Source organism: Martes martes, assembly GCF_963455335.1.
Source record: "Martes martes genome assembly, chromosome: 15".
Lineage (NCBI taxonomy): Eukaryota > Metazoa > Chordata > Mammalia > Carnivora > Mustelidae > Martes > Martes martes.
In genome coordinates, this window is record NC_137903.1 from 11,382,815 (window position 1) to 11,398,029 (window position 15,215).

At 52.7% G+C, this 15,215-nt stretch overlaps 1 protein-coding gene across 1 annotated transcript; it reads right to left on the reverse strand.

Annotated features, from left to right (window-relative positions):
• Positions 1-2,106: 2,106 nt before the first annotated feature.
• LOC308355739 (required for drug-induced death protein 1) lies at positions 2,107-10,749 on the reverse strand. The gene is made up of 2 exons (XM_080824179.1): positions 10,273-10,749; positions 2,107-4,516 (listed from the first exon to the last, which is right to left on the reverse strand). The coding sequence occupies exons 1-2, from the start codon at positions 10,558-10,560 to the stop codon at positions 4,397-4,399; spliced, it is 408 nt and encodes a 135-aa protein (XP_080680305.1). The 5' UTR covers positions 10,561-10,749; the 3' UTR covers positions 2,107-4,396.
• Positions 10,750-15,215: the final 4,466 nt, after the last annotated feature.

Genomic DNA, 15,215 nt, shown 5'->3' on the forward strand with positions numbered 1-15,215 from the left:
ACTGGCTGAAGACACCAAGGTCCCCCACTTCCTGCTTTGCTCTACGCCCAACACCGGATGGACACACATGACCCCCCCCACCACCGCCAGGGAGTATAATCCAAGGCTCCCCAGAACCACTCTGCTTCTCTTGACCTGTTGTGTTATTGTGATTTATAATAATATATAGTTGGTGGGATGCCTGGGTGGTTCAGTCAATTCAGCGTCTGCCCTTGGCTCTGGTCACGATCTCAGGGTCCTGGGACTGAGCCTCACATCAGGCTCCCTGCTCAGCGGCAGTCTGCTTCTCTCTCCCTTTGCCCATTCCCCCCCGCCCCCGCTTGTGCTCTGTCTCAAAAAAAAAAAATGCAATCTTTAAAAGAAAAAAAGCAAAGAGGAGAAAAGAAAAGAAAAGAAAAAAAAGAAAATACAGTTGGTCTTGGTCCCTGTTCCCGTACAAGCTCCTAAAACCCTTTTGGAATTTCTAAGTCCTGAGAGCAGGCAAGGTGTCTTTTGTTATGCTAATGAGGCAAGCCTCCGGGTTGCCAGAAGAATCAACCCTGTGATTAGAGGTTTGGAACTTTCTGCCTCCTCCAGACCTCCCGGGAGAGGAGCAGGGACGGAGATTGAATTCTAGGACCAATTGCCACTGATGTAATCAATCGTCCCACGACTGGTCTCCATAAAATCAGGCTTCGAGAGCCCTTCCAGGTTGGTGAACCCACTGGAGATTTGGGGAGACCGGCGTGTTTAGAGAGGCATGGCAGCTCTGGACCCTCTCCTCAGACCTTGCCCTCCTCAGACCTGACCAGCTGCTCCCGAGTTAGAGCCTTTCGTAATAAATAGGTAGTGGAGTAAAATGTTTCTCCGAGTTCTGTGCGCCGCTCTAGTAAATTAACAGAACCCAAGGAGGGTGTTGTCGGAATCTCCATCTTTATTGGTCAACGAAAAAGCACAGGTGGCAGGCAGCTTGGACCGGTCTTGCCCGAGGACTAAGCCCTTTGACCCGTGGGATCCGATGCTCTCTCCAGGGAACAGTGCTAGAACGGAATTAAACTGTAGAACACCCGGCTGGGGTCAGAGAGCGCCTTGGTGGTGTTGGAAAACTCACACATCCCCACTGGGTGCAGAACTCCCACGAAGCCTTTTCCCACAGCTTCGGTGGGGACTGTCAAGTCAAAGGGCTTGTTACGTATGCCCTGCCTGGGGCTGGCACCTGCCAGGCGCCCCCGTGCTCCCGGCTCAGGTCAGACAGACCCCAGGCTCCCACCTGGGCAGTCCACTGGCAGCTGCAATGTGCAGCAACCCCCAGGGGCCAGCATTTCCCAATCTTCTGACTCACTAGTGTAAAACGCAGCCTCCTGGCCCCACAGGAGCCCCTCCATCAAAATCGTGAAACCTCAATGGAAATGTAAAGATGGACGGAAATTATGGACATACCCCTGCTTCAGCAAGGCCTATCTTTCAGCGGAACAAGTTTCTCTCTCCCTTCTGGAAGCCTCTCTCCCTCCCCCCCCTTGGCTTGTTTTTCTGTAAAATCCTACGTTCCAGGAGCTCCGGAGCTCCATATCGAAGTTGAGACTTAGTAACAACACGCAGATGGCCAGCACCGGCTTGGAGACATGGTGAACACGGCTCAGACTGGATTCCTATCGAATGTGCCCAGATCCCGTGTTTCCCTCTAAGACCCTCACTCAGCCTTTTTACCCTGGGTGGGCTTCCAGTCTTGGAGACACCCACCTCCTTGGCCTGGCAGAGCGATAAAAACTATCTCCTACTTTATACCCAGACTCTGTCTTCAAGCTACACATTTTGGCTCTGGAGTTTTCAACTACTGGAGGTTCTGGAAATTTTCACATGAGCTGAGGCTTCTCCTGTACACTAAAGCCTACTCCGCTGTTTCTAGACAACCCCCTGCCCCTCCTTAACACCTAAGCAGAGTTCCAGATGAATCGGGGACCCTCTCCCTCCCTTTGGGGCGGCCTTGGGCTCCCCGTGGTGGTGTGGGTGCCCCAGGGAGGTCCCTGACCGGCCCTCACCTGCCCTGTGAAGTCAGCTCTGGCTGGACGCTGCAGGAATCACAGGCAAGGCTGGAAAGCGAGGAGAAAAACGTCACACACAGACACGTTACACAATGGAGGGTTTTATTTACATCACAGGGTAAGAAAAGGATACAAAAGAAGCCTCTTGGTCAAGCGCAGAAAAGGCAAAGCTCTACAACTCAATTCTCAGTAAGGCGTGGACCCTGACATTAAACACACACACACACACACACACACAGCAACAACAACTGAAGACAGAGAAACACGCAAAAAGCTAATCTGCGACACGGACGCCCTGTCCCAGGGGAGTGAGCACTCAGGGAGTTTGGACAAGGTCATCTTCTGTACACAGGAATCTGGCTCCCAGGACAATCCCTGCGAGGTTCTGATGGATGACATTTCTAGGCTGATTATTAATCAGACGATTCAAATTTCAAGGGCCAAATGTGCTTGGCCTGAGAGTGTTTCCAATTTGGGGATGGGATGGGGAAGGTCTTCACAGGACATGCCTCGGCAGCTCTGGGCCCTTCTCGGGTCACACTTCCACTCCCCTAAGGGGACTCAGTAGATTTCTCTGGGGCAGATCAGCATCCCTGGCCCGCCACGGACTGACACCCGCCAGGCCCGTCACAGGCCGCAGAGGCCTGGCTCTCCCATTAAACTCTGCTTGGCTTTTTCTTCCACTTGGGTCTCTTTCCCCCGAGTCCCAGTGTGCCCAGGCAAGCCGTCATTATCTTCCATGGGTGAAAATGTGCTCTCATCATCCACTTTCATCATCTGATGAAAACAAGACCGCTTGTTTGCCTTTTCCTCACAAGTATGAATGATGCAGAATGGGATCCAAGTTCTTCCTCAACATGGCCTCCAGAGCGTCCAGCTACAACGTTCTCGTACACCGGTTCCTGTTTCTGTCCCTCTGTCTTCTCCACCCACCTTCTCCACATCCTGGTGCCACTGGGTTCGTCTGGCTGGTGAGGCCTGAGCCCTGAGGCTGCCTCTGGAAGGCCTGGGGACCTGCTCAGGGCCAACACGCAGGTGTGGCCACGCCCCTACCGAAAGGTCGGCAACAACCACTTGGCCTTCTGGGGCTTCTGTCAAGAGTCGCAGCAGTGGGCTATCCGGGGGGGTGGCAGAGGGGTAGGGTAAAAGGGGCCTCCTCTTTCTTTTACCTCCCTGGCCAAGGGTCCAATGGCAGTCCATGGGCCGTCCTGGGGGAGCACCCAGGACCCATGCGGCGCTGAGCTCTGAATCCAGGTGAGATGGGGACCAGCTCGGCAGCACCAGAGGAAAGGATGCTACAGAGGCAGCCAGTGAGAGCTCAGGCTTCAGGGGGATTTTCAGCACCAGCCACGGCACCCCTAGCCACCCAGCATCCCTGGTCCCTCCCCGGAGATGCAAGCCCAGCTCGCCTGAGGTTTCCCAGGGCTGAGACCTGGCTCCTGGACTCCCACTCCTCCTGTCCGCCATCTTTCTAGCTTCTACTTCCGGCACACCTGTCTCCTACTTACTGGTTCCGTCTCTAAGATCACACATTTTCCTTGCTAGGCGCGGTGTCTCCCTCTCTCCCAAGGGCACAGAGGTGGCGAGCAGCTGCAGGGAGTCAGGAGGCCCCCGACTGCCTGGACAGACGAGCAGCCACGCCGCGCCAGCCCAGGCGGCAGGGGCGCTCCCTCCAGCCCCGCTCCAGCCCACCCAGCCCGCCTCTGAGCCCCCTCCCTCCCTCCCCTCCAGCTGCACATTCGTGGGTGGGGGCGGGGAACACAAGTTCATGTGCCTTACACAGTCACACACATTGACAGTTTTCAACGCATCCCCACCTTCAAAGAGATTTTCCTTCCCTGCTTCTTCTTCTCAAGCCTGTGATTATACTCCTGGTGACAAAGGGGTGGAGAGAGGAGATGGGGCGCATGACAAACAGCTCCCCGGCTGCCCCCAGAAGCGAGGCAGCCAAGGGCTGTGAGCACCATGTCAGCCTGCGACCTTTCCAGAACATAACAAATCATCTTGGTCCAGGGCCATAGCCCTTTGACCCCTCGTCATCACCCCTCCGCTACGCACCCGGAGTGCCCCGTCTGCCAAGTGTCTGCTGCCGGCTCAGCCCTGCCGTCGCCGCCACCCCGGGAAGCCTTTGGTGTTTGCACACGGTGACCCCAAACCTAAGGCAGGCCTGATTCTCTGTGGGATTGTCTGTCGGGAGCCGCCTGGGTCCTAAGTCATGAAAAGCTCAGTGATGCGCAGGGATGTTCCATTCATAACATTCATCCAATGCAGCCGGGAAAGACATTGATTTCCTCCAAGGGTTTTGTGGGTTCAGGTCAGGGGTGGTCCCAGAGTGGAGCTGCCATCCACGCCAGTGCTCGGCTCCGCAGTTCCCGCTAGCGCACGAACGAGACCACGCTGGTGGCTACTCCGAACGGGGCAGAGTAGGCCGCAGCGAAGCCCTGCAGACCGATGACCACGTAGCGGCATCCCTTGGTGACGACCTTCCCCACGTTCTGTTTTTCAGGAAGAGAAGAGAAAAGCAAAGGGGCTGGTTAGGCAGCTCTGCAGTCCCTCCCACGCAACGGTGACCCAGGAAAGGACTGGCAGGGCAAACGGGCCACATCCCGTTGTTTCCGCATCCGCCCCCCACCCCCCGCAAGCACATGTGGGGATCAGCACAGATGTCATCATCTGGCAAGGTATTTTCAAGCCCTGTACATTTCCAGATCGCTCGGACATCTCGGAACAGCACTGAGGATGCCAGATCCAAAACCAAACCCCTTTTGTTTTCAAACCAGCCTGGAACTCACAACCCTGAGATCCAGAGTCACAGACTCTACTGACTGAACCAGCCAGGCGCCCCCGGTTTATTGGTTTGTTTTATTTACTTACTTATTTATTTATTTTTTAAGATTTTACTTATTTGACAGAGAGATCACAAGTGAGCAGAGAGGCAGGCAGAGAGAATGGGGGAAGCAGGCTCCCCGCCGAGCAGAGAGCCTGATGCGGGACTCGATCCCAGGACCCCGAGATCATGACCTGAGCCAAAGACAGAGGCTTTAACCCACTGAGCCACCCAGGCGCCCCTTTATTTATTTATTTTTTAAAAAAGATTTTATTTATTGATTTGTCAGAGACAGAGTGCAGGAGAGTGAGAGAATGCACAAGCAGGGGGAGCGGCAGGCAGAGGGGGCTCGATCCCAGGACTCTGGGATCATGACCTGAGCTGAAGGTAGACGCTTAACTGACTGAGCCACCCAGGCGTCCCGCCCCCGGTTTTATTTTTGAACCAAAGCCTACTCTCTTCTCTGTTCCAGCCCAGTCACTGCATCACCACCAGGGGGGTCCAGAGTCCCTGCCCTCACCTGTCTGAAAGCCCACCCTGCCCTCCCTCCAGCTCCCGGGCAGATGCCTGCCCAGCCCTCACACTGTCTCTAGCGTCTCCGGCTGTTCTCTCCCACTGCACCCTGCAGTACGATTATACACTCCTCCAGGGTAAGGACTACGCTGCGCTTTCTTGCCATCCACTCCTTTTCTGCAAGGCCTGGTGCTGGACAGGCGACACCCCAGGGATTCAAATGGGATGGCCAACAGGAAGCAGAGACCCCCCCCCCCCAATATTAATGGTGCTGTTGCCCACCACACCTCCCTCTCTCCCCACCCCCAACTTTCGTCATCACCCTTCAATGAAGTCAAACATCCACGTGGATGACTTGGGCTCTACCACACGCCTGGTCTCTCAGCCCCTTGACCTTTCCAACTCCCAATAAACACCTAAAATTCCTGGTTTTGCTTAAAATGCCTGATCACAGTCACAAAGCTCAGAGCCAACGCTGCCCAGCAAACCTCCTCTGTCCGGCAGGCTGACCTGCCCTCTCTCCCAGATGATGGGGCTCGTGCTCACTGCCGTACCCCCAGCACCCAGAAAGGGCCCGGGTCTTTCCTGTGGAACCTCACAGGCTCCATAAGGGCCCGGGGGCAGGGCCAGGCAACATGGATGGCTTCTCTAGACACTGACTCCACCATCACAGAAGCCTTGCTGCCTGCCAGGTTTTAAAACCCTCGTTTTACCCCATGTCACAGAGAAGGAAACTTAAGCCAAGCGGTGGGCCCAGCCCCAAGGTCACCAAACCAACAGGGGGCAGGGCTCCCGTGCCCCTGTCCTTACCAGGTGCCCCTAGAGCATGACGACAGTTTTTCTCCCCCTTGAGATAAAGGCTCCTCCACACATTGTATTTCCCCCTCCCACCCTCCCCTAGCTGCCTAGTGGACAAAACGTACTTAACTGTCCTCATCCATACGTCTCCCGCGGCCCTCAGGGGTGCCTGGGAAAGGGGGCCTCTCATCTTAAGCTAAGTTTTGGAGGCCAGTCCCCTCAACCCAACTGCCAGGTGAGACTCCTGCCTCCCAGCTTGGCTGGCCACTCTCCAGCTGTGCAGCCCCAAAGGGCACAACTTCCTTAAACTCGTTTCTACTGCTGCAAAATGGGGGGTTCCCCTCCACTTTCCAAGGTTCTGGGGATAATTGAGGGGTGTCACTCAGGAAATGGGCAGCAGAGCTGCTGGCATGCTGGGCAGAACAGCCAATGTCTGTTCCTTCCCCTTCCCTGTCCCCAGGACACGGCCCTTGAACCATTAAAGCGCCATGTGAACACTCACATCCTTACAAAGCACCAAGAACCACTGCCGGGCAGGAGTCCCCGCACACCCGCCACCAGCCCGAGCCTCTGAGAGGTGGGACCAGCTGGGCCCTGGGGACCACAGGGCAGCAGGAGAGGAGAAATCCTTTCGCATTTCACAAATGCCTCTTTATTTTGTTCATTTTTTATTTTTTTAAAGATTATGTATTTATTTCTTTGATAGAGATCACAAGCAGGCAGAGGCAGGCAGAGAGAGAGGAGGAAGCAGGCTCCCCGCTGAGCAGAGAGCCCGTTCGGGGGTGGGGGGGGCTGGATCCCAGGACCTGAGATCATGACCTGAGCCGAAGGCAGAGGCCTTAACCCACTGAGCCTCCCAGGCGCCCCCACAAACGCCTCTTTAAACAGAAGCAGGAAGGGACTTGGGTGCAGGGCTTGACCGACCGGTGAACGGATGAATAGGAACTGCCACGCCCCCTCCGTCCATTAACAATGCGGCGCCTTCACAAGTCCCTCCTTCTTCCATCGGCCGGGAAAGGGAAAGATTCACGTGGGTAGCTCAAGCCTGGAGCCTCACCTCCCCACACCTCCATGGGGGGGGGGGGCTGGCTGTTGCCGTGGATTTTCAGCACAGCGGGGTGGGCTCCTTTCTTCTCCCACGGTGGAACCTAACTGGTTACCTTCCCAGATGCCTCCAAGAAAGTGGGAAGTTGAAGGCAGGGAGGGCGCGTCCAACTCTAATGGGACAGTGTCCTCTCCTCTGGCTTCCAGTGTCTACCGATCGAGGGTATGACAAAACAGCTTGCAGCTGCGCACATCCCTGCCTGGGCTGCTCCCTCCACGTCGGACGCCACCCCTTCTCTGTCGGGTCAATTTTACCTTTTTTATTTTTTTTAATTGTGGTGAAATTCACATAACAAAAACTAACCATTTTAAAGTGAAATATTTGCTGGCATCTGGTACACGGACAGTGCCATGTGACCAGCACCTCAACCTACTTCAAATACATCTTCACCATCCCCAAAAGGAAGAACTGCACCTGTTACACACTCCCCCACCCCCCGCCATTTTTCCTTCTCCCCAGTCCCTGGAAACCACCCATCTGCTTCCTTCTCTCTGCATTTACCTATTTTCGACATTCTATAGAAACAGAACCATCCACGCACATGGCACGTGACCCCGTGTGTCTGGTTTCTTTCACTTAGCACACTGTTTCCGAGGTTCACCTGAGAGAGGGAAATTAAAGGGACCCCAAGACAAACTGCTTCGTTCATTCTTTTTCCTGCTCTTTTTTTTGCCAGGACCTACAGCCAGTGCCCTACACACACCTTATAGAACAGATAACGTATGTTCTCCTTGTAAATGTCAAGATTTTAACAATTGCTTTCGAGTCTTCCGGCACAATAGGTAACATCTAAGGAGTGACCCGGCAGGGTGGTTCCAAGACCAGTGACTCATCAAGATCCCTGGCTCCAGGGCCAAGTGACTTCTGAAGGACAGACGCCTCAACTCTCGTCTTTGTTCAAGACGACACTTGCACCAGCCTGTCATCCTCAGCAAAAACGCTAAGTCCCAGTGAAAACCCCAAGCCCAGACCAGACTCCCTTTTCTTTCCAAATCTCCAACACACTCTGTATCTATATTCTCTCTCTCTGTCTTCAATGAACTCTGCTCTCACTTCCTCTTGGCTCGAGTTTTGAGTGCCATCCTGCGCGGAGCCAAGGACCCTCCTTGGACCCAGCCAGCCCCCATCACATCCACGCTGTGGAACGTAATGGGACTTCATTCCTTTTTATGACTGAGTAATATTCCACAATGTGTATACACCACATTTTATCATTTATGAGCTGATAGACACAAGAGTTGTTCTCACCTTTTGGCTATTTTGATTAATGCTGCTATGAACATGTGAATATGTTCTCTATGTTCTCTCCCTCAAATAGATGTATGTATATTTCAGTACTTATTTTCAGTTATTTTGGGTATATAACTAGGAGCTGAACTGCTCAATCAAACAGTAGTTCTATGCTTAATTTTTGGAGGAAACTCCAAACTGTTTACTACATACAGCAACTGCACCATTTTACATTTCCATTAGCAATCTGCAGAATTCCAATTTCTCCACAACCTTGCCAACATTTGCTATTTTTTGTTTTTGGTTTTTTTGTTTGTTTTTATTTTTTTAAGTAACAGACATCCTGCTTAAGTGTGAAATAGTACCTCATCATTAACCTCTGAAACCTCAATTTTCTCTGCCCAGTTCTCATGTCACGTGACTTCAACACCTTCATCCCGAGGACTCTGTACCATGTGGCTCCGTGGTGGTGCCCGGACTCTGCCGGGATCTCCCCAGAAGGTGTGCACTTCACTAGGGCAGGACTGCCACTGTATCTGTTTTGTTATCTCTGGTGGTTAGCACGATCCCTGCACAAAATGAGCACCCAAAAAGCATCTCCACGTGCCATCCCCTGACCTGAGATGTCCCCAGTACCAGGTTCGCCAGCTGGGAGGCAAGCGGTGGTTTCTTGGTGCTGAACTGGGACCAGATGGGTCAGTTCTAGCAGGACCCAGCCTGAGAGTCCCGACCTCACTGCCTGCCCGTATACTGTGCCAAACCCGCTGACTGGCTTTTACAGGGGATGATACACCCAAGTTTCTAGGAGCAGAAACTAGATGGTTTTAGATAGGCTAAGAGGCACAGACAATGAGACTGTGAATCACATGGGGCCTTTGGCCAGAACACAGTGAGTTTTATGATATTCTGGGTGGCCTTGCCCAGACCCAGGAAGGGGGGGCAGAAGTCGCTTCAACTGATTCGCCTAGGCACTCGCTGCCTTTCGATCTCTGAGAAGGACACTGTCATTTTATCCCATCTTCATATTCTCTCCCCCGCCCCAACCCCCGTCTCCCTTCCTTCCTCTGTCCCCCAACCCCCAAGGCAGAAGGCAGTGGTATGTTTGCAGGTCCCACAGTATAAGGGTAGCCAGCTGGGGGAAGAGAAAAGTAGATTCAACAAGTGCCTATTTATGTACTGTTGAGCTCCCAGGCCCTGGAAATAACCTCTGGAACTTGAGGAGAAAAATCCAAACAATTCTCAGCTGGTGGGATATCCTGGAGAGGATGTTGCCAGAGAACAGATGAACCGGCCTGCAACTCCCTACTTTCCAACTGGGTCACCTTCTACAAGTCACCTCACCACGCCAATGCCTCAGCATTCCCATCTGTAAAATAGGGACACGGATTTCTGTCCTGTCAGCTGTACAAGGGGGGTGTAAGGCACACCAGGGTCAGAACCACGGGGATGCTGGGACGTGTTGGGAACGTTACCAGACGGCCAGCCCCGGGGGGTTAGGGTTTGGATTGGTCCACCCCACCACCCCACCACCCCACCCCAGCTCCGGTCTGGGTTCTGTCGTTACTTGCGATCGAGTTTTCCTTCACCTCCCAGTGGACAGAACCCTCGTCCGTGTCTGTTAACGCTGCTGGAGCGGGGCCGCAAGGGCAGCTCAGAGAAGCCGAGCGCGGCCGGGCAGTGGGGACCCGACGCCCACCCTCCGGGCGATCGGTCAGGAAGCCGGGGGTCGGGCCGCCCGCACCCCGAGCCCGCGGACGGGGGCGGGCGTGGGGCCCTACCTTGCCGTACTTCTTCAGCTTCTGCCGGTACCTCCTCCTGGGCTTCTCGGCCGGCGCCGGCTCCTCCAGCGGCTCGTAGCGCTCGGGGAGCACGGCCAGGTGCACCTTGCGCGCGCTCCGGGCCCCCGGACGCCCCGCGCTCGCCGCGCTCGCCGCCTCGTCCCCGCGCTCCGGCTGCTCCAGGAGGGCGGCCGCCTCCTCGTCCCCGTCCGCCCGCGCTCGGCCCCGGGGCCCGCGGCGCAGGAAACCACTCGCAGCCTTGCTTCGCAGCCTGGCTCCCACCGTCATGATGCTGCGGCCCCTCCGGCTACCGCCCGTGAGACGACGCCAACCTCGGCGCCCCGCCTGCGCCTGCGCCCCCGCCCCCGCCGCCGGCCGCCCGCCCGCCCCAGCCCGGACGGGGCGTGGGTAGCGGGGTGGGGGTGGGGGCTCGGGCGGCAGCGCCCCCTGGCCGCGGGGCCCGGTATCGCGCGCCCAGCCGCACCTGCCCCGGGCCTACCTGGCGGCCACAGCGGGGCACACCCGGAAAGCTGGGTGCGCAGTGAACACACGAAACACGTTCAGCCACACTTGCGACGAAATAGGTGAACCGCAAACAACGAGGCGTCTCTGGCCACGCTCAGATCGGCAGAGGCGACGGGGACAGTAAAGATTATACTCCGCGCCCTGTGGCTGGGTGAGACGGTGGTGATAATGCGCTGTTCCGGGATGCGCACCAGTGACCAGCTTTGGAGAAGGTAATCAGAAAACGCTCATCAACACCCCTGAAAAGGGGCCATAACTTTCTAGACACCTGTCCTAAGCACAGAGTCAGAGACACAGCCCAGGAGCGCTGGGGTGGCCCAGCCGGCTGCGCGAAGAACTCCAGGTTTTGGCTGAGGTCACGCTCTCGGAGTCCTGGGATCCCGCCGCCAGTCAGCGCTCGGCCGCGGAGTCGCGTGTTCCTCTGCCTCTGTTCCGCCCCCTGCTCCTCCCTCTGCTTGCCCGTGCTCTCTTTCTTTAGAAAAATAAGTAAATAAAATCTTAAAGAGCAAGAAACACAACCCTTACTGAGCCCCTAGTGTTACTATCAGTTTCATTCCCAGGGAGAAAGTGAGAAAGTGGGGCAAACCAGCCGGGCTGTGCGAGCTAAGTTCTGGTCCAGTCACAGGGTATGTGATGTGATCATCACCCTTGGGCTTTCAGCAATAGCGCTAGTAGATATGCATCTCTGGGTTCATGGTGAATCTTAACCTTCTAGAGAATGCCTTATTGTCTTAGGCAGGTAAATCTCTCTCTCTCTTTTAAATCGATTCCGTGCACAGCGTGGCGCCCAAGGCAGGCATTGAACTCTCCACCCTGAAATCAAGACATGAGCTGAGATAAGAATCCCAGGCTTAACCCACTAAGCCACCCAGGAGTTCCCCATGTCAGTAAATATCTTTTTAATTCTTGGAAGCTAAGAGTTAAGAGTAAAATAATATGGGTTATTAATTTCGTTAATATTTTAATACTATTAAAGTACATGATACATTTAAGAATGATTTGAATGTATTGCCCTAAGTACATAAAATATTTACAGTTTAGCTTATTAAAATATACAAATATTAGTTTTATGATTCCAACTTAAAGTGTATAATCAAGTAATTGATTTAGAGTTATAAGTTTAAATTGAAAACAATATAAAAAATAAACTTAATTTACTATATTTGTAAGAATTACATAGCCTTGTACATAGTTGAAATACCGGAAAAGAAAATTAAATATATTAAGTTTGTAAAAGTCATTTAAAATGTTTAAGATAATTAAAGGAAGTGAATGGTGAAACTCTCCCTTATAGTAATAGTTAAATTTTATTAGATTTGTAACTAAAAGTAATTAGGTTTGTAAATAAAGTAAAACAAAGTTTAAGAGAAACTAGATTTGTGGATTTGTAACTACGGTAACTACAGTAAATATCTATATATCTATATCTATATATGAAAGAGGTCTTAACAGTCCTTTTTCTTTTTTTTTTTAATTTATTTATTTGACACAGAGAGAGAGATCACAAGTAGGCAGAGAGGCAGGCAGAGAGAGAGGGGGAAGCAGGCTCCCTGCAGAGCAGCAAGCCCAATGCGGGGCTTGATTCCAGGACCCTGAGATCATGACCTGAGCCGAAGGCAAAGACTTAACCCACTGAGCCACCCAGGCGCCCCAGCATACAACTCTTGATCTTGGGGTGGTGAGTTCTAGCCCCACATTGGGTGTTTAGAGATTACTTAAAAAAAAAAGCAACCCTGACTTCAGAAAGTACTCCCCTCCCCCATAGACTGCATATCAAATAGAAACAAAGGTAAAATGTGCGGGGGACCAAAAATTGTGCGGGGGACCAAAAGTGTAGTTTTTGTCCATCCAAAATACTATTCAAATATCACAACAACATTTTTTTCTTCAAATTTTTATTTAAATTCTAGTTAGTTAACATACTGTGCAATATTAGTTTCAGGAGGAGAATTCAGTAGTTCATGACATATATAACACCCAGTGCTCAACACAGCAAGTGCCCTCCTTAACCGCCACCTTGCATCTAGCCCATCCCCACCCACCTCCCTCCATCAACCCTCAGGTGGTTCTCTATCATCAAGCTTCCCTTATGGTTTGGGGGCTCCTGGGTGGCTCAGTCAGTTAAGCAGCTGACTCTTGATTTCGTCTCAGGTCATGGTCTCGGGGTCCCGGGATCGAGCCCCCTGTCGGACTCCCTGCTTAGTGGGGAGTCCGCTTCCCTCTCTCCCTCTGCCTACCTCCTGCTCGTGCTTTCTCTCTTTCTCAAATAAATAAAATCTTAAAAAAAAAAAAAAGAAGAAGAAGAAGAAGTTACTCAGTGTGAAAAGTGCTTCCCTTGCTCCTGGGTGAAAACTTAGGCAGCCTTATAAATTTTTAATCACACAGAGATAACAAAAAGTTCCAAAGTTGCAAACCTGGTCTTGATTTGTATAACGCTATTTCTTTATTAAGCGAGGTCCTTGCCCTGCACGGGGCTTGAACTCATGACCCTGTGATCAATTGCATGCTTCACAGACTGAGCCAGCCAGGTGCCCCTTGATTTATATGATTTCAAATCCTACAGTGCTCAACTCCATGTAATACTCAGAGCCTTGAACTTGATTTTTAAGATTTTATCCATGTATTGAGAGAGAAGGAGGGGCAGAGGGAGGGGGAGAAAGAGAGACCTCAAGCAGGCTCCCGCTGAGCACAGAGCTCCATCTCAGGACCGAGAGCAGGACCCTAGCCCAAATCAAAAGTGAGATGCTTAACCTACTGAGCCATCCAGGGGCCCCAGCAACACGTTTCCCTTCTGTTTCCTCCGCTTGATGTATCTGAGCTCCCCAAACTTGCAGACTACGTCCTGACCCTTCCTAGGCCAAAACAGAGAAGACAGCAGCGTAATTCCTTCCCGGGTACTGCCCGAGGTGTTGTCTCTGACCTCTGGACCCAGCGCGTATTTGAAGGTCTTCCTTGGGAGCTCCTGCTGGGAACATTCCATTCTACTTGTCATGGCCCAGCAAATGCCCTTTCGTCTCCCACTGCCTACTCCCTCCTCAGCACCCCCAGAGTCCTGCGGTTTATCTCTGCCTTTTCTATCCTGTGCCTGTGCAACCTTCTGGCTGACCACATGGGACGGGATTGAGTGTAGGGGATTCAGCGCTTCCAAATGCCCAGAAGGCCACCTCCAGTGTAAGCGCGAGAACAAAAGAGCTGCCATTGTTGCACAGCAAGAAGCTGCAGCCCCAGGAGGGCACCCCGGCCCCCACGGTCAGCCCCAGGTCCAACCATGCCTGCCTGCCGGATTTGCGCCAACAGAGCCCGGGCACCCTACCCTGCCCCGCGGCCCTCAGCCCCCATCTCTTCACCAGACACCAGTATCTGGCCCAGAAAAATCTGACACCTGCAGGACTGTTCTTACTCTCAGAACAGCAAAAAGAGCGGAAACAGCTTTCACCCCACCCCACCCCCCACTGCCTTCCAAAGCGTCCCAGCGTGCCCCTGATTATAACTTGCCAAATTCTCTCTTGTACTCCAAGCTCCCTGGAACATGTTCTCATCTCCTGGCCTCCGCACAGGAAAGGGGGTAGAAAGGATGCTGAGTGCCAATCCATGGGAACTTTCCTTACCAATACAATTAGGAAACTGCCCTCCGGAGAAGCAAGAACACTGGAGAATTAAGGTTCATGAAAATGCATCATCAGTTATTGAGTTTAAAAAAGTGCTTAGAGACCTTACAGTCTTAAAGAGCTTGGTTCTCTCCTTGCCCCCCACGAGTCGCTGTTCCATGCCAGGTGAACACACGCTCAGCTCAGTGACTGCTCCGGGAATGGAAGGTTCGGTGGCTGCCCACCTTTGGAGAGGCTTGTCCCTCTCCGGAATGCCCTTCACTAAGGCTGCACGGCACCCGCCACTCCCGACGCCACCAGAGAAGGATTTTTCTTTGTGTGTGCACAGATTTACATTGTATGCTCACCAGACTGAGAGTCTACTGACTCGTTCTACAATAGGAGCAGAGTCAGAAGTCTCCTGGCAGATAAAGCTTTAAAGCGGCATATATAAAGTGTGAAATAATTCTTCACTGCTCTAATAGAATCATATCCAACTTGGTTGTTTTTCTTCAAAAGCCACTGAAGATTTGGAGGACTACTGAGCTATTTGCACTTTATGATACTGATACTTGAAAAATGTATGCATACTGTATATTAACTGGAATTAAAATTAAAAGAGAAATGTGTGTGGAGAGAAATAAGGTCAGAATTATGACCTTATGAGTTAAAAGAATATTTCTTTTTAAGAGGATTTTATTTATTTACTTATGAGAGAGAATGCGCGGTGGGAGGAGCAGAGGGAGAGGGAGATAAACAGGCGACCCGCTGGGCACAGAGCCCAGCACAGAGCTCGATCCCACCACCCCGAGGTCCTGATCTGAGTAGAAA

What these genes read in the sequence shown, in the direction of transcription:
- LOC308355739 (XM_080824179.1), bottom strand. Translation starts at nt 10,560, where the DNA reads ATGACGGTGGGAGCCAGGCTGCGAAGCAAGGCTGCGAGTGGTTTCCTG. An exon ending in AGCTGAAGAAGTACGGCAAG is followed by an intron (nt 4,517 to 10,272) that starts GTAGGGCCCCAC and finishes CCTGAAAAACAG; the next exon opens with AACGTGGGGAAGGTCGTCAC.